At 42.7% G+C, this 19096-nt stretch overlaps 1 protein-coding gene across 4 annotated transcripts in view; it reads right to left on the bottom strand.

Moving 5' to 3' along the window:
- The window catches only part of ZMYM2 (zinc finger MYM-type containing 2), a 152375-nt gene extending 134076 nt beyond the window's left edge, over positions 1–18299 (bottom strand). For 2 of the 4 annotated variants that reach the window (XM_084878527.1, XM_084878530.1), the window contains exons 1-3: positions 18228–18243; positions 17147–17215; positions 4289–4416 (exon numbers count right to left, since the gene is read on the bottom strand). In XM_084878527.1, coding sequence (XP_084734653.1) covers positions 4289–4353 — 65 coding nt within the window. In that variant the 5' untranslated portion in view covers positions 4354–4416; positions 17147–17215; positions 18228–18243. The other 2 variants (XM_084878529.1, XM_084878528.1) reach the window with 2 other exon arrangements.
- Positions 18300–19096: the final 797 nt, after the last annotated feature.

The following is a 19096-nucleotide window of genomic DNA, read 5'->3' as shown; positions in this document are numbered from 1 at the left end:
GTGCAGGAGGTAGCCTATCAATGATACTCTCTCATTATTGAAATTTCTATATCTTTCTCCCTCTCCCCTCCTCTCTGAAATAAGTACAAATATACTTTAAAAAAAAAAAAATTTGAGATTTGCCAATAGTCATTAGTAACCTAGAGGAGCATATTTGGTATTACAAGTCAGTAAACTTTTGAAAAGGCTGGGAAAAGGAAGAAGTTTTTGAATTTGGAAAGATGCAGAGATTCTGAAAAATAGAGCACTTTAGCCCACTTTTAGAGTAATAAAGGAGCCAGAAATGGGGAGCTGGTCAAGAGGAAGATATAATCCTTCCTACTATCAGATAAGCATTCAGTGAGTTTATTATACCAGTGTATAGTGGTATCAACAAATTCACGTTTGGAAAAAAAAAAAAAAAAAAGCAACCCAAAGGAGAAACCAAGATGGTGACCTAGGTAAGCATCTAAGCTGCCGCCTCACACAACAATTTCAAAACAACAACTAAAAGACAGAACAGACATCATCCAAAACCACAGGAAAGCTGGCTGAGTGGGAAAATCTACAACTTAAAAGGAGAAAGGCTCACGGATCAGGGGAGTCGCAAAGAGCTGAGGTAGGGAGATATGGGTGCAGAGAGGAAAGGAGGGCAAGTGCCTGGCTGGCGGGAAGGGAAAGGAAGCCCCCGACTGCACTGAACCCCAGTTCTGAATGCACGGAACCCCAACCCCGACCAAAACCCCATGGACCCAGGCTCATACGATTGGAGTCTGGACTGTAGAGAAAGGCACCCAGAGACCCAGAGACTCAGAGACTGGGAGACTCGGGTGAGCTGGAAGCCACAGTGGGCAGGGTCTACAGTCACGCACAAGTGAGTGCGCACAGAGAGGTCTAACTGCAGAAGTTGCCACAGCCTCTCCATAGTAGAAGGAGTCAGAAGATCCTGAATGCACTAAATCCCAGTTCCGACTGCCCTGGGATTAAAAATATACAGAGAACCAACCCAATTCCGGGCGAGCCCCTGGGGCATCCTCACTCTTGCAGGGGGAATCTGGACTGTCAGGCGAAAATTCAGGGGAGCCACGGAAGGCAGAGGTCTGAGGTGCGCGCAAAGGGCAGGAATGACTGGAAGCCAAGACTGTCAGCTGAGCCCTGAGACTCCGCCCTATCCAAGCTGAGAACAGAGACTTTTGCAATTTGGCAAGTCTGATCTTATAAGACTGTCTCCAATACAGAAGGTAGGTATCCCAGAGTAGACCCAGCTGATACAAACATCCAATTGGCCTGGAGGTCAATTCTTCCCAGTGATACCAACAACAATGAAGACTTAACTACAATAAGGCTGTACACACAGTCCACAAAGGGGAGCACCAAGAGTGTCTACCTCAGGTAACTAGGGAGGCTGACCCACTGGGCCATATAGGACACCAAACACAAAAAGCCACCCTACCAACTCAGAGAAGCAGCGAAAATGAGGAGACAAGAAAATGATCTTAAACGAAAGAAGTGGAGGAGAACAAAAGACTGGATGTGGTTCAAAACCACAGTTATTAGATCTTTCAAGAATTTCTTAGAAAAGGCCGATAAATTTAACGAGACCTGCCGAAACCGGTTTGGCTCAATGGATAGAGCATCAGCTTGGGGCACAAAAGGGTCCCAGGTTCGATTCTGGTCAAGGGCATGTACCTTGGTTGCAGGCATATCCCCAGTAGGAAGTGTGCAAGAGGCAGCTGATCGATGACTCTCTCTCATCGATGTTTCTAACTATCTCTCTCCCTTCCTCTCTGTACAAAATCAATAAAATATATTAAAATAAAAAACAAAGCAAAAAAAAACTTCCCACTTAAAAAAAAAGTCAGAAAACTTCCCCCACCTGGTAAAAGAAATAGACTTACAAGTACAGGGAGCTCACAGAACCCCAAACAAAAGAAATCCAAAGAAGACCACACTAAGACACATCATAATTAAAATGCCAAGGGCAAAGAGAGAATTTTACAAGCAGCAAGAGAAAAACAGTTAGTTTCCTACAAGGGAGAACCCATAGGATTATCAGGGAGTGGCAAGAAATAATCAAAGTGATGAATAGCGAGAATTTACAACCAAGATTACTCTACCCAGCAAAGTTATCATTCAGAATTGAAGGGCAGATAAAGAGCTTCACAGATAAGAAAAAGCTAAAGGAGTTTATCACCACCAAATCAGTATTATATGAAATGCTGAAAGGTATTCTTTAAGAAGAGGAAGAAGAAAAAAGATAAAAACTATGATCAACAAATACATATATATCAACAAGTGAATCTAAAAATAAAGTGAATTAAAAATCTGAGGAACAAAATAAACTGGTGAATATAATACAATAGGGGCAAAAAGGAGCAGATTGATAATTATCAGGAGTAAAGAAATGGGGGGGTGCAGGAAGAGATTGGATTAAAATCGTACACCTATGGATTAGGACAATGGGGGAGGGAAGGGCAGAGGGTGGGATAGGATCCAGGTGGAAGGGAGCGATGGGGGCGGGGGGGGGGGGGGGGGGGGGAGAGAAACAATTGTAATAATCTGAATAAAGATTAAATTAAAAAAAAAAAAAGCAACCCAAAGTCCCATTAAGAAAAAAATTCACATTTGGTCCATACAGATAATTGTATCTGCTGTTAACTGAGCACCTACTATTGGTCAGTCACATAGCCTATGTTATTGTTAATCCTAAACTCCTATGCAAGTTTAGGAAAACAGGCATTACTATACTCTTATGTCAAATGAATAAAATAAGACTGAGAGGTTAAATCACTCATCAGAGATCACCAACTGGTAAATAGTAGAACACAAGTTTTATTGAGGCACTAGAGACCCAGTGCACAAATTCATACACTGGTGGGGTCCCTCAGCCTGGCCTGTGCCCTCTAGCAATCTGGGATACCTCAGGGTATGTCAGATAGCCAATTTCAGCCAATCCCCATAAGCCAGGCCAACCAGTGCACAAATCTGTGTACCAGGCTGATTTTGGCCCAATCCCTGCAGGCCAGTCTGAGGAACCGCACCAGTGCACGCATTCATGCACTGCAACTCTAGCATGCATATAAGATCTTTGGTCAATTTCTTCCCGCCCTTCCCCTCTTCTCTCTGAAATTCATCAGTCTACTCCTTGTTTCCATGCTGTGGTTCCTGCTCTTGCATTGAACATTTACCCCTTGGTAGTCAGTGCATGTCACAGCTACCAAATAGTCAGCCAGTCACTTAGGTTTATATATATATATATATATATATATATATATATATATATATATATATATGATAATTTGCATACAATAAAATTTACTTATTTTAAAATTTAAGTGAAAACCTTGGGAAATTTCAAGAAATTTATATAAAGGCAGTCCTCAGGTTACGTCAGACTTGACTTTAGTTGTTTCATGGTTATGGTGCCATCTCCCATTTACAATATTTATTAAAAAAATAAGTTCTGTCATTTCAACATATGTACATGTGCTTTATGTTTTTTATTATTTATTTACCACAAGTAAAGGTCAGGAGTTATCTTTCAAATTTTTTTTTACTGTTTTACTTAATTACTGCTGTGTATGTGCTCCATGTGAGTGATGTAGGTGCTTATGTAGGTGGGTTCAGACTTACGCCGAAAATTGAGTTACGTCACACTGTAGGAACAGATCTCTGACATAACCCAAGGACTGTCTGTACTACTTACACAGTTACCATCACAATCTAGTTTTAGAAGATTTTCATCACCCCCAAAGTTCCTTCCAGGGAAAGGCAGATTTGAACACCAATCTGACTCCAGACTCATGTTGCCCAGCAACACTCGTGATAAAAATTGATATAGGCAAAAAAGCTGCAAAATTAAGTCCCACTAATTCCTTCTTTGCATGTTAAGTCCCAAAATACCATTAAAACCACACTACATGGCATCTCACCAAATTTAAGTTTACTAAAACTTGAATATGCCTCAAATAAGTACAGTAAAATTAGACTGAGCACATAGGATGCTATTACTGATACTGTGTGATAGTTCTTTTAAATGCAAAACGAGTTGGGAAGAAGTCTGTATAAAAACCACTGAGAAAGAACATCAAGGATGAAGAGGTGATATACAAATGAAGAGAATAATAGAAGTCAGTCATCTGTGTCATGGAAGACAAAGATTAACTTGGATAGAAGCTTCTCTTTGATGAACAACACATCAAAATGGAGATACAAAATGAAATGACTTTCTAGGCAGGTGTTAAAAATCATTTGATTAAAAAACAGGATATACAATCTTAAAACAGGCAAAAATAGTTCCGCAACTTACATTAAGTCTTTTATCCACTTTGAGTTTATTCCTGTGTATGGTGTAAGTTGGTGGTCTAGTTTCATTTTTTTTGCATGTACCTGTCCAATTTTCCCAAATAAAATATAAGTCGCAAAACCATAAAAATCCTAGAAGAAAACATAGGCAGCAAAATCTCAGACATCTCACATAGCAGAATTTTAACCGACACATCTCCTAGAACAAGAGAAACAAAGGACAAAATAAATAAATGGGACTACATCAAACTAAAAATCTCCTACGCAGAGAAGAAACCATAATCAAAATAAAAAGGGAATCCACTTTTTGGGAGAACATATTTGCCAATGATACCGTCTGTGAAAGGGTAATTTCCAAAATATATAAATAACTCATACAACTCAACACCAGAAAGACAAATGATCCAATTTTAAAATGGGCAAAGGATCTGAATAGACACTTATCCAAAGAGGACATATGGATGGACAATAGATATGAAAAAAAGTTCAATGTCACTATCAGAGAGATGCAAATAAAAACAACTTTATCCTTTCACACCTGCCAGAATGGTTATCATCAATAAATCAATAAACAACAAGTATTGGCAAGGATGTGCAGAAAAGGGAACCTTAGATACACAGCCAGTGGGAATACAGTCTGGTGCAGCACCTTGGGAAACAGTATCATGTTCCCTCAAAAAATTAAAAATGGAAATGCAATTTGACCCAGTGATCCCACTTCTAGGAATATATCCCACGAATAACAAAATACCAATCGGAAAAAATATATACACCCTTGTGTTCATAGCAGCATAATTTACAAGGGTGGAAACAGCCCAAGTAAGTACCTATTGGTAGATGAATGGATAAAAAAGCAGTAGTACATTTACACAATGAAATTATATGCTGCAGTGAAAAAGAAGGATCTCTTACCCTTTGAGACAGTATGGAGAGACCTGGAGATTATTATGCAAAGAAAAATAAACCAGTCAGAGAAAGACAAATATCAAAAGATCTCACATATGTGGAAGCTAATGAACAAAATAAATTGACAAACTGGTCCAGGCCCGGACAGAGGGGTTCAGTGGTTGAGTGTCGACCTATGAACCACGAAGTCATGGTTAGATTCCAATCAGGGCACAAGCCCGGGTTGCAGACTCGATCCCCAATGGATCATGTGCAGGAGGCAGCATCAAGTGATTTATGACAAGGAAACAGCTCACAAATGAAAAAAAATGAAAGCAAGCAAACTACTCCATAAAGAGTTCAAAAACATGGTTATAAGGTTACTCAAGATTTTAATGAGACTTTCAAGGATCTTAATGAGAATGTCAAAGACATGAAAAAGGACCAGTCAGAAATTAAGCACACGCTAACTGAAATGAATAATTTACAAATGAATTGATTCCGCAGTAGAGAATCAAATAAATGATCTGGAAAAAAGAAAGCAAAAAAACACCCAATCAGAAGAGCAAAAAGAAAAAAGAATCCAAAAATATGAAAATAGTGTAATGAGCCTCTGGGACAATTTTAACCCTTTGCACTCCGAACCATTCTGGACATTGGCTACCAGCTACTCGACGCTACTTTGCGGCGGAAACTCAATTCCCGGTAATCACTAATAAACTGCAATGTCCCCTGAGAGGGGACATCCAAGTGATATGCTAGAATTCCGATGTCCCAAGAGGGGACAGCGGAGTGCAAAGGGTTAAGCATACCTACATTCACATTATGGGGCTGCCAGAAAAAGAGCGAGAGAGCAAGATATCGAAAACCTATTTGAAGAAACAATGACAGAAAACTTCTCCTACCTAATGAAAGAAACAGACTTGCATGTCCAGGAAGCACAGAACATCCCAAACAAGAGAAAACCAAAGAAGCCCACACCTAGACACAATATTACTTCAATGCCAATGGCTAAGGACAAAGAGAGAATATTAAAAGCAGCAAGAGAAAAGCAGTTAGTTACCTACAAGGGAGCACTCATATGACTATGGGCTGGTTTCTCAAAAGAAACTTTGCAGGCATAAGGGAGTGGCAAGAAATATTCAAAGTGATGAATAGTAAGAACCTACAACCAAGATTACACTATCCAGCGAAGCTCTCATTTATAACTGATGATCAGCCCTAGTCAGTTTGGCTCAGTGGCAAGAGCATCAGCCTGAGGACTGAAAGGTCCCAGTCAAGGGCACATGCCAGAGTTATGGGCTTGATCCGCAATAGGGGCGTGCAGGAAGCAGCCAATAAATTATTCTCTCTCATCATTTATGTTTCTCTCTCTCTCTCCCTCTCCCTTCACCTCTGAAGTCAATAAATATATATATATATTTGAAATGAAGGTCAGATAAGGAGCTTCACAGAAAAGAAAAAGCTAAAGGAGTTCACCACCAAACCAGTATTACATGAAATGTTGAAAGGGAAGAAGAGATAAAAAATATGAAGAATAAAATGACAAATAAATATTTGTTGACAATTGAATCTAAAAATCAAAATAAACAAAAAATATAATGAACAAAATAAACTGGTGAATAAAATAGAATCAGAGGCATGGAAGCATGGAACAGATTTGACGAATCTCAGATGGAAAGGGGGAGGGAGCAAGAAGAGATTAACCAAAGATCTTACCTAAGGACACCAACAGTTGAGTGGTAAAGGCCTGGGATGGGGAGGGAAATGGATAGAGGGAAGCAATGGGGGGGAGAGGAGGGGAAAATCTGTAGTACTCTCAACAATATAGATTAAAAAAAAGAATTCTGATACATGTTAGAGCCAGAAATAAGATAAACTAGGACAATTAAAATAAAACATGACAACCTTCAAAGAAAAAAATACAAATATAGTTTTTTTAAAATCCTCACCTGAGGACCAAGATGGCACACTAGGTAAGCACCTAAGCTGCCGCATCGCACAACAATTTAAAAAACAACTAAAATTAGAACGGGAAGAAAATGAATAGAGATCGATCCAAGATGGCTGCACAGGTAAATACCTAGCCGCAGCCACACACAATTTCAATAAAATACAACTAAAATATAAAATGGACATTACCCAGAACTGACTGGAAATTCTACAACGAGAAGCAAGGAGAAAACCAGAAGGAAGTGCGGAGGAGCTGTAAAAGCCTAAGGTACAGAGACACGCTGCGCGCGCGGAGAGGACGGAGCCGGAGAGGAGGGGCGACTGAGTGCCTGGCAGGCGTTCCCTAGCGGGAAGGAGATAAAAGCTCCGACTGTGCTGGGCCCCAGTTCTGACTGTTCTGAACTCCAGTTCTAGGCCAGACCCCGGGGAGCCAGGCTCATCCATAAGGAGCTGGGCTGTAAGGCGGAGCCCCGGGGGAGCAGCGAAATGAGGTCCCGGAGGTGCGCACAGTGTGTGCAGAGAAGGGACGGTTGGCTGTGCCACAGGATTGCCCTGGCGGGAAGGAGACAGAGGCTCCAGACTGCTCTGAACGCCACCTCCAACCCCACTTCCAAATGAACTGAACCCCAGTGCCGGGCTCATTGGGAGAGAGCCTAGACTGTTTGGTAGCAGGCGAAAATCGAGGGCACCTTTCTCTCAGAGGAGCTTGCAAGGAGTACTGAAGGATCCTGAGACTCAGGAGCCGCATAGGGCGGGGCTGACGAAAGCCAAGGCTGTAGGCTCCACCCTGAAACCCCGCCCCATCAGGGAAGCTGCGAAAATGTGACAATGAAATAGATCACAAACAAAAGAAATGAAGGACAAAAAGCGTCTGGATATAGAGTTCAAATCTACGCTTATAAGGTTTTTCAAGAATTTCCTAGAAAAGGTCGATAAGTCCTATGAGGATATGAAAAGGGATCAACTAGAATTAGTAAGGAATCAACGAGAAATGATAAGGGATCAACAAGAAATAAAGAATACATTGTCTGAAATAAAAAATATTATACAGAGTCCTAAAAACGGAATGGAAGATCGCAAGAATCAAGTCAAAGATTTGGAACATAAAGAGCCAGAAGACACTCCTCCACAGAAGCTAGAAGGCAAGAAAATCCAGAAAATTGAAGATAATGTAAGAAACCTCTAGGACAACTTCAAGCAAACCAACATCAGAATTATGGGGGTCCCAGAAGATGAGAGAGAGCAAGATATCGAAAACATACTGAAAGAAATAGTGGCAGAAAACTTCCCCCACCTGGTGAAAGAATTAGACTTACAAGTCCAGGAAGCACACAGAACTCCAAACAAAAGGAATCCAAAGAGAACCACACCAAGACAAATCATAATTAAAATTCCAAGAGCAAAAGACAAAGAGAGAATATTAAAAGCAGCAAAGCAAAGCAAGTAGTTACCTATAAAGGAGCACCTATACAATTGTCAGCTGATTTCTCAACAGAAACCATGCAGGCCAGACGGGAATGGCAAGAAATATTCAAGGTGATGAATAGTAAGAACCTACAGCCAAAGATAATCTACCCAGCAAAGCTATCACTCAGAATCGAAGGCCAGATAAAGAGCTTCACTAATAGCCGGGGCTGGTTTGGCTCAGTGGATAGAGCGTCGGCCTGCGGACTGAAAGGTCCTGGGTTCGATTCCGGTCAAGGGCATGTACCTTGGTTGCGGGCACATCCCCAGTGGGGGGTGTGCAAGAGGCAGCTGGTCGATGTTTCTCTCACATCGACGTTTCTAACTCTCTGTCCCTCTCAATTCCTCTCTGTGTAAAATCAATAAAATATATTTTAAAAAAAAAAAAAAGAGCTTCACTAATAAAAAAAAAAGCTAAAGGAGTTCATCACCACCAAACCAGAATTATATGAATTGCTGAAGGGGGTTCTTTCGGAAGAAAAAGTAAATAAAGATAAAAATTATGAACAACAAATATGTAACTATCTACAAGTGAATCTAAAAACCAAGGAAATTAAAAAAAAAAAAAATCTGGTGAGACGCACGAGCACAGAGAGGAAGTGCAGCCGAATGTCTGGCTGGTGGGGAGGGGAGGAATTCCCGATTGCACTGAACCCTTTCCGACTGTACTTAACCCCAACCCCAGCCAAAACCCCGTGGAACCAGGCTCATATGGGTGGAGTCCGGACTGTAGAGAAAGGCAACTGGAGACTCAGAGACTGGAAGAATGGGGGAGCCAGGAGCCGCAGCGGGCAGGGTGTACAGTCGTGCGTGAATGAGTGAGCACAAAGAGGTCTGACCGCGGAGGTTGCCTCGGACTCTCCATAACAGAAGGAGTCAGAAGCTCCAGACTACAGGGACCCAACCCAATTCCGGGCAAGCCCCGGGGCACTCACGCTCTTGCACGGAAAATCTGGGACTGTCAGGCAGAAAATCAGGGCAGCACACAAGGGCAGGGCTGACGAGAAGCCAAGACTGTCAACTCAGCCCTGAGACTCCGCCCTATCCAAGCTGAGCACAGAGGTTTTTGCAATTTTGCAAGTCTGATCCTATAAGACTGTCTCCAATACAGAAGGTATCCCAGAGTAGACACAGCTGAAACAAACATCCAATTGGCCTGGAGGTCAATTCCTCCCAGTGATACCAACAACAATAAAGACTTAGGTACAACAAGGCTGTACACGCAGTCCACAAAGGGGAGCACCAAGAGTATCTAACTCAGGTAACTGAGGTGGCTGACCCACTGGGCCATATAGGACACCAAACACACAAAGCCATCCTACCAACTCTGGGAAGCAGCAAAAATGCCAAGACAAGGAAATAGATCTCAAATGAAAGAGATGGCGGATATAAAGTTCAAATTTACGGTTATGAGGTTATGCAAAAAAGGCCAATAAATTTCATGAGACCCAACTAAAAGTTAAACATAAACTGACCAAATTGGAAAATATTATGCAGAGATGGAGGAACAGCAGAATGGAGGAACACAAGAATCAGGTCAAAGAGCCAAAAGACACTCCTCTGGAGAAGCAGGAAGAAAAGAGAATCCAGAAAGTTGAAGATAGTGTAAGGAGCTTCTGGGACAACTTCAAGCGTACCAACATCAGAATTATGGGGGTGCCAGAAGTGCAAAATACTGAAAACATATTTGAAGAAATAATGTCAGAAAACTTCCCCCACCTGGTGAATGAAGTAGACTTACAAGAAGCTCACAGAACCCCAAACAAGAGGAATCCAAAGAGGAACACTCCAAGACACATCGTAATTAAAATGCCAAGGCAAAAGACAAAGAGAGAATCTTGAAAGCAGCAAGAGAAAAAACAGCTAGTTACCTACAAGGGAGTAGCCATATGACTGTCAGCTGATTTCTCAACAGAAACTATGCAGGCCAGAAGGGAGTGGCAAGAAACATTCAAAGTGATGAATAGCAAGAACCTACAACCAAGATTACTGTATCCAGCAAAGTTATCATTCAGAATTGAAGGGAGATAAAGAGCTTCAAAGATAAGAAAAAGTTAAAGGAGTTCATCACCACCAAACCAGTATTATATGAAATGCTGAAAGGTATTATTTAAGAAGAGGAAGAAGATCAAGTGAATTAAAAATTGAGAAACAGAATAAACTGGTGAATATAATAGAATCAGGGACAAAGAAAGGGAGTGGATTGATAATTATCAGGGTAAAGAGGTGTAGGGGTGCAGAAAGAGACTGGATTAAAATTGTATAACCTATGGATGAGGACAATGGGGGTGGGGGGAGGCAAGGGCAGAGGGTGGGGCGGGAACCAGGTGGAAGAGAGCTATGGGGGGGAGAGGGAGAGGAGAAACAATTGTAATAATCTGAGCAATAAAGATTTATTTTTAAATATATATATACACACAAATATAAATCTAAAACAAGTAGATATAATAAAAGTTTAATTTAATCTAAAATTTTACTTCCACTCTAACATTCCCTTAATTCTATAGAACTGAAAGCACAATTCACTAAGATATAATCACTGGACTAACCAACAACCTACAAATTCCAAATTAGGGTTCTGGAGTTAGCATTCAAAAGTAACATGTAATGCTCATCTGAGCATAGTGGCAAAGAAATTGCTAGCCAACTGTTAACAAAAAAACATCTTTTTTTATATGCATGATATACAGTGCATGTTGTAATAGATAATTCGTTCAATAAATGACTTCTACACTGCCTTGACTGATTAGCCTGAACTATTCTGTTTAGTCCAACTTTAATCCAAGAAACACTCTTCCTAAGGAAAAGACATCTTAAAAAAGTGCCTTTCTTATACAAATTATTATAAAACTGTTCCAGCATTACAAATTTTTTTAATATTTTGAGTTAGACAACCATAATTTCAGTTCCAAATTCGTACAAAAATAAATCCATACAAGGTATGTAGGTAACTACAACTAAAGTAATATATACATGTCATTACTATAACATAAAAACAAAGTAAAGCAAAAACCTGAATAATTAATCACATTTAATTTTTTTAATATATTTTCATTTCAGAGAGGAAGAGAGGAGAGAGAGCTAGAAACATCAACAATGAGAGAGAATCATTAATCAGCTGCCTCCTGCACACCCCACAATGGGGACCAAGCCTGCAACCCAGGCAAATGCCTTAACCAGAAATCGAACTGTGACCTCCTGGTTCATAGGTCAACCCTCAACCACTGAGCAACAACAGCCAGGCTAGTCACATTTTATAAACTCTCTTTTGTCTATAACCTCTAACTGTGATAACCATTTTACTTAAAATAGACATTTAAGTATTTTTCCCATTCAATCTAAATGGTTAGAAATAAGTTCATGGCAAGAATTATGGTAGACCTCACAATTTCTTTTTTTTATATATATATATATATATTTTATTGATTTTTTACAGAGAGGAAGGGAGAGAGATAGAGAGCTAAAACGTCGATGAGAGAGAAACATCGACCAGCTGCCTCCTGCACACCCCCTACTGGGGATGTGCCCGCAACCAGCGTACATGCCCCTGACTGGAATCGAACCTGGGACCCTTCAGTCCGCAGACCGACGCTCTACCACTGAGCCAAACTGGTTTCGGCAGACCTCACAATTTCTTTAATTTGATACTGCAACAATTCTTTTCCAAGTAAAAGTATCTTAAAATTACAATTTAACATTAACTTTTAATATCAGAATCATACTAAAATATTTAATAATTTAACGATAAAATATTTTTTAACGATAAAATATTTTAAACATTGCTTATTAAAGATATAATTGACATAAAATAATATATATTTTAGGTATATATTTTTAAACTTTAAATTCACAAAAATAACTTCAAATTCACTAGAAACTCTATTGAGGGGGGAAAAAATCTAGAACCTCTAGCAAAGAGAAACCTGGTCCTTGGCAGCCTATTGATATTTTAAAAAGTAGCTGAAATTCTCTTAATTATAATCAGATAACTCTTCAAGAAGGATAACAAAAATAAGATAACATATAACAATAAAATATACCAATTTTGTTAAAACCAGATCTATATCTATTTATTCTAATATCCGAAGTTTATTCTTTTTTTCTTTTTAAATATATTTTATTGATTTTTTACAGAGAGGAGGAGAGAGGGATAGAGAGCTATAAACATCGATGAGAGACAAACATCGACCAGCTGCCTCCTGCACACCCCCCACCGCAACCAATGTACATGCCCTTGAACAGAATCGGACCTGGGACCTTTCAGTCCGCAGACTGACAATCTACCACTGAGCCAAACTGGCTTCGGCTCCAAAGTTTATTCTTAAATCATTTCTTAAAATAGTGAATATTAATACTTATAGGACACTGTTCAAATCAGTAAAAATAAAATCCCCAACAGTATCCTCTCTTCCAAATTAAAGACCATGAATTTTCCTTAAATTTTATTACTTTTAATTTTCAATTTTAGAACAAATCCCAAACTAGTCATGTGATCTAGTGCTTTTGAAAACCCCTATACACATCATCTTTTAATTCCAAATAATATTTTTCAATGGTATACAAAAATTTATTCTAGGGCTCTAGCCACTTGGTTGGAATGTCGACCCAATACATCAAGACTGCAGGTCAGGGCACAAAAAGGTGACCAATTGATGTGATTGATGTTTCTCTCTTACATTGATGTTTCTCTCTCTCTCTCCTTCCCCTCCCTTTTTCCCTCCCTCCCTCTGTTCCTCCCTCCCTCTCTCTCTTTCTCTCTCCTCCCTCCCTCTCTCTCTAAAATCAATAAAAGCATATCCTCAGGTGAGGATTTAAAAAAAAAAAAAAAAGACTATAAAAATTATACAGATGTTATATCAAGCTCCATATCCATGAAAAATCTGAAACATCAATGTCAACACCTATGGGACATCTAAGTGATACAGGACTATCTCATCAAATGAGGTATAAAGTCTACTCCATGAAATTAAATATTAAAACATGGAAAAGTAGGGACCATGCTGTACATTTCCTCCAACTGTTTAAAAGGACAGGTGGGAGGGGAGGGTGATTCATACTACTATTAAGAATGCACTAGCGCTGGTCAGAGTGTCCCAGTTGGTTGAACTTCATTCACAGGTTTGATTCCCAGTCAGGGTACATACAAAGATTGTGGGTCTAATACTCCGTCAGGGGGTATACAGGAGGAAACCAATCAATGTTACTCTCTCACATGCATGTGTGATTTTTCCCCTTCCTATCTCTATAAAAATCCATTTTTTAAAAAATATATTTTATTGATTTTTTACAGAGAGGAAGGGAAAGAGATAGAGAGCCAGAAACGTCAATGAGAGAGAAACATCGACCAGCCAACCCCTGCACACCCCCCACCGGGGATGTGCCCGCAACCAATGTACATGCCCTTGAATCGAACCCGGGACCCCTCGGTCCGCAGACCAACGCTCTACCGCTGAGCCAAACCGGTTTCGGCTAAAAATCCATTTTTAAGAAATTTTTAAAAATAAGAATGCTCGCCGGGACCGGTTTGGCTCAGTGGATAGAGCATCGGCCTTCGGACTGAAAGGTCCCGGGTTTGATTCCGGTCAAGGGCATGTACCTTGGTTGCAGGCACATCCCCAGTGCGGGGGAGGGAGGTGCAAGAGGCAGCTGATCGATGATTCTCCCTCATCGATGTTTCTAACTCTCTATCCCTCTCTCTTCATCTCTGTGAAAAATCAATAAAAAAATAAAAAAATAAAAAGATAACTTATTTAAAAGAAAAAAAAATAATTTCAAGAGAGCAACAACTGAATTTAAAAAATAATAAGAAGAAGAATGCTCTAAGATGCCATAATTATGCAAAGTATTTTTAACTATCAAAATACTTTCTAAGTAGCCGAAACCGGTTTGGCTCAATGGTTTGGATTCGATTCTGGTCAAGGGCATGTACCTTGGTTGCGGGCATATCCCCAGTAGGGGGTGTGCAAGAGGCAGCTGATCGATGACTCTCTCTCATCGATGTTTCTAACTATCTCTCTCCCTTTCTCTCTGTACAAAATCAATAAAATATATCTTAAAAAAAAAAAAAAAAAAAAAAAAGATACTTTGTAAGTACATCTAATAGCACCTAACAGTAACTGCCCAACAAATGTTAAGTATAATAAAGAACTTACTTAATTAAGCAAAGTCAATTAAACATTGCCAGGTCCCGCCCAAACCGGTTTGGCTCAGTGGATAGAGCGTCGGTCTGCGGACTGAAAGGTCCCAGGTTCGATTCCGGTCAGGGGCATGTACGTTGGTTGCGGACACATCCCCTGTGGGGGGTGTGCAAGAGGCAGCTGGTCGATGTTTCTCTCTCATTGACGTTTCTAGCTCTCTATCTCTCTCTTTTCCTCTCTGTAAAAAATCAATAAAATATATTTTTAAAAAAAAATTGCCAGGTTCTCTGTATCTTACTATATGGCATATTAAAACTCCATTAACTGGTATTTTAAAATACTTTTAATTCCGAGTTAAATCATTAAGCAAAACAAGAATGACATCTTGGCATTATTTTTCTTCCTCTACAAATTAGGAATACAAACAGTACCTATATCAATGGGTTTTCATGAAGACTAAATTACTTAATACAGGTTAAAAATTAGCTTGGACATGTGTGGAAATTAAAAAATGTAAATACTAGGTACACAGAAATTCAATATACTACTCATAATAGTCAATTTGAAAGTTTCTAAGTAAACTTTTTTTTAAATTTAGCTTACAATTGTGCTGGTGCACAATAGGGGCTCAATACATACTATGTTTTTGAAAGAGAAGTTTCTTTGGTTGTTTTTAATGTATTTTTATTGATTTCTGAGAGGAAGAGGAAGAGAGACAGTAACATCGATGAGAATCATTGATCAGCTGCCTCCTGCAGGCCCCCTACTGGGGATTGAGCCCACAACCCAGGTATGTGCCCTTGACAGGAATCGAACCCAGGACCCTTCAGTCCACAGGCCAACACTCTATCCGGTGAACCAAACCGACTAGGGCAATATATAATATTTTAATTAATCACAGTCTACCTGCTAAGATTAAGTGAAATAATACATGAAAGTGTCCCGCACTGTGCCTAGGTGATATTTAACATAAGCTATCATCCTCACATCATCTTTATCAATATTCAGCAAATATTCATCATCAATTAACTGTCTTTTGACCCATTTTCCACTTAATAATTAAGTATAAGCTACTAATGACTCACCTCTGACAGAGATCTTCAAGTTACAGTATCAACTGTCAATGGACTCAAAAGATACAATGTGTAACTTCACTGATATTTCATAACTTATTTCAAATGAGGGAGGTTTTTGACTGGTTATGTTTATCTTATTATCTAGAACATTCCCAGACTGACTTAAAATCAGCAAATTACAAGCACTAAACAATAACTCTGTTAACGTATTTAAGAATCACTCAAGTGAAGCCCTAGCCAGGTAGCTGTTGGTTAAACCCCCCGTCATACCCTGTTTCCCTGAAAATAAGACAGTGTCTTATATCAATTTTTCTCCCAAAGTTGCGCTAGGTCTTATTTTCAGGCGATGTCTTATCTTTCCATGCGCTAGGTCTTATTTTCGGAGGATGTTTTATTTTCGGAGGATGTCTTATTTTCAGGGAAACACGGTAGTATACAAGAATCAACCAATGAATGCATAAATAAGTGGAACACCAAATTGATGTTTCTCTCTCTCATCTATTTAAAAAATTTTTAATTGTTTATTAAAAAAAAAAAAAAGGCCCTAACCGGTTTGGCTCAATGGATAGAGTATTGGCCTTGGGACTGAAAGGTCCCAGGTTCTATTCCAGTCAAGGGCACGTACCTTGGTTGCAGGCACATCCCCAGAAGGGGGAGTGCAGGAGGCAGCTGATCGATGTTTCCTTCTCATCTATCTGATCAATGTTTTTAACTCTCTATCCCTCTCCCTTCCTCTCTGTAAAAAATCAATAAAATACATATTTTTTAAATAAAAATAAAAGAATGACTCAAGTGAAGACTACTGACCACAGAAGATGAGGAACTCAGAGAGCAATGCGCTGGTGTGATCAGCATACTAGCTGCTGAACTAGGAGTGGATTTAAGCCTAAGCAAAGACATGAAAGAGACCTACCAACTCATAAACCCTAAAAAGACTATGAGTTTTAAATCAGACACAAACAAAAAGTTAAATGGTTCTTCCTATTTTTCCTATCCTTCGATAAATTACCATTATAAAGGTAGAAAAAATGTAAAGGATGGTTTTTTGCATACCAAAATGAAATAACTTCAGTTCCCACTGTGGAACTCTAGAGGGCGCAAGAAATATGCCCTCCTTCCCACCAACCCACCTCTGGGTAATGTGAGCAGCTAGCTGCAGGACCTGAGGTTTGTGTTGCAGCAGCAGAAGCAGTATCTGCAGCGCCCACTCCCAATTACTACCCTGGCGGCTGCCACCAAGGGAAAGCTCCTCCCCCTCAAAACACCTGGACAGACAAGACCCAGGTCTGAACGTCTACAACCTGACAACTTTCTCTAAGAGCGACAAATCAGGGGCAAAGGACTCACAATGAGGGTGTTTTCCTTCTCACTTTCTGTCAAAAATTCACCACACGGCGTTTAAAGCGATTCCTGCTCCTGGGATAAGAGGAAAAACGAGAAATGTATCAAGAACAAGCTATCCAGGTAGGACAACCAGCCCTTCCCACGAGAAAACAAAAAGGGAATATGAGGTCAAGGAGGTTCGGTCCTTCTGTTATCACTGCCCAACACGAGACCAACAATCCCTCGTACGTAAAGCGGAGCAAAATGGCGTAAAACATGAATTTGGTCCCAAAACCCAAGTGAAATGCAAAATCTGGAGGGAGAAGGTGGAGGGCATCCAACCTGCCCCAGTGAAGAGAGCGGGGGAAGGGCAAACGGTGCCTCGACGCCAGCATTTTCTCCCAAAGGGGCCCACCCGGAGTCTCTCCCGTCACTCCGGGCACCAACTCCAATTTAGGGGCGGCTCGCATCGCCGCTGGGCTCAAATCTCCAGCATTTGCCCCGAGCTTTAGTCCTGGGCCCGACACTTGTCCCCCCCTCTACCCCCGCAGTCGGCGACCGGCTGCGCTGTCTCCCCGTCCGCCATTAGAGACCCAGCCAAACAATACGTGCGGGGCAGGGCCGCGCAGAGCCGGGAGGGGAGCGGGAGCAGGGCCCGGCGCGGACCCGGACCCTCACCCCAAACTTGGAGACCCCGAGCTCCGGCGCCGTACCGGGAGCGGGAAGACCGAACGCCCCTTCTCCGCCACACTACCCCCCCTCCCGCCCCCGGAGAGAAAGGAAAATGCCCGCGCCCCCACCCTGGCGCCCCCGCCGAGCGCCCCCAGCCCGGCGTCCTCACCCGGCCCTCCCGGCCTCGCAGGCGAGCCCCCAGTCCACGGGCCGCACGCGACCGCGCCGTGACATGAGCGAGGCCGGACCAGCCGCCCGGGCAGGACGCGCACCGACGACGGCGGCCGCGCCGCGGGGGTTAGCCCCAGGCCGGTGGGAGGCTCCAGAGGCCGCCCTCGCCCATCTCCGCCTCCGCCTCCGAAGGCTGCGCTGCACCCAGCCACCCCCACCGTCCACGGGCCAGGACTACTAACACCGCGGGGACGAGCCTCACCCGGTTCTGGCTGCGGCTTCGCGGAACGAACCTCCCCTCCCCCGACCCACCCCCTTCGGCGACGCGCACAACTCCGCTCGGTCCAGTCCCGGGTTTAGCGCTGAGAGCAGGCGAAGGCGGAGGAGGCGGCGGGCTGAGTCCGGGTGCGCCCCGCCCTCCGCACCCCCATTGGCTGGCGAGGGCCGGCCGGGGCGCCTGGGGCGCGTCTATTGGCTGAGTCTGCCTTCCTTCAGGAATCCCATAAGGGGATGGCCCGTGAGGCTGTCCGTCAGGCGCAAGCCACACCCCCTGTACGTCCATTCCCGGCCCCTAAGCTGGCTGTGGCTTGGGCCGCGTTCCTCCCTCCTCGCTCCCGCCCCCCGCCCCGCCCCCACCGGGTCCGTAGGGTCAGCGGCCCGACTTTCGTAGCCGCGGGACTTGCCGCGGTCAGGGGACTCCCTGTGTCGGGGCGTCCGAGACACTGAGGCCGGACCGCTTCTATGGTTCGGGCCGGGGCGCCCCGCCCGCCGCGGCGGTCCCCAGCATTTTGCCCGGGAAGGGACGCGGCCTCGATGTCCCTTACGCCCTCCTGCCCAAGTCCCGGAGGCTGGAGGCCCCGTGCGGGCCAACGGGCAGGGGTAGCCCCGGGCCAACGGGCCGGGCGGCGGGCGGAGGCGTCCCCGAGCGGCCGGGGCGGACGCACGTCCACCCGCGCCTCATCCCGTGAGGAGCGCCGCCGCCGCCCGTCATGGCTGCGGGAGGAATGGCGTCCTCCATCTTGTCGGGACCACTCGGAACCGGGTCTGTGGGGCTGGGCGACGTGTCCCCTGCAGACCCCGCTGCGGCCCGCCATTCGGCAAGGGACAACCTACTCCCGGCGTCCGCGTGGG

This window comes from Pipistrellus hanaki (assembly GCF_964339955.1).
Source record: "Pipistrellus hanaki genome assembly, chromosome: 3".
Taxonomy (NCBI): domain Eukaryota; kingdom Metazoa; phylum Chordata; class Mammalia; order Chiroptera; family Vespertilionidae; genus Pipistrellus; species Pipistrellus hanaki.
This window is presented reverse-complemented; position numbering and strand designations above follow the sequence as displayed.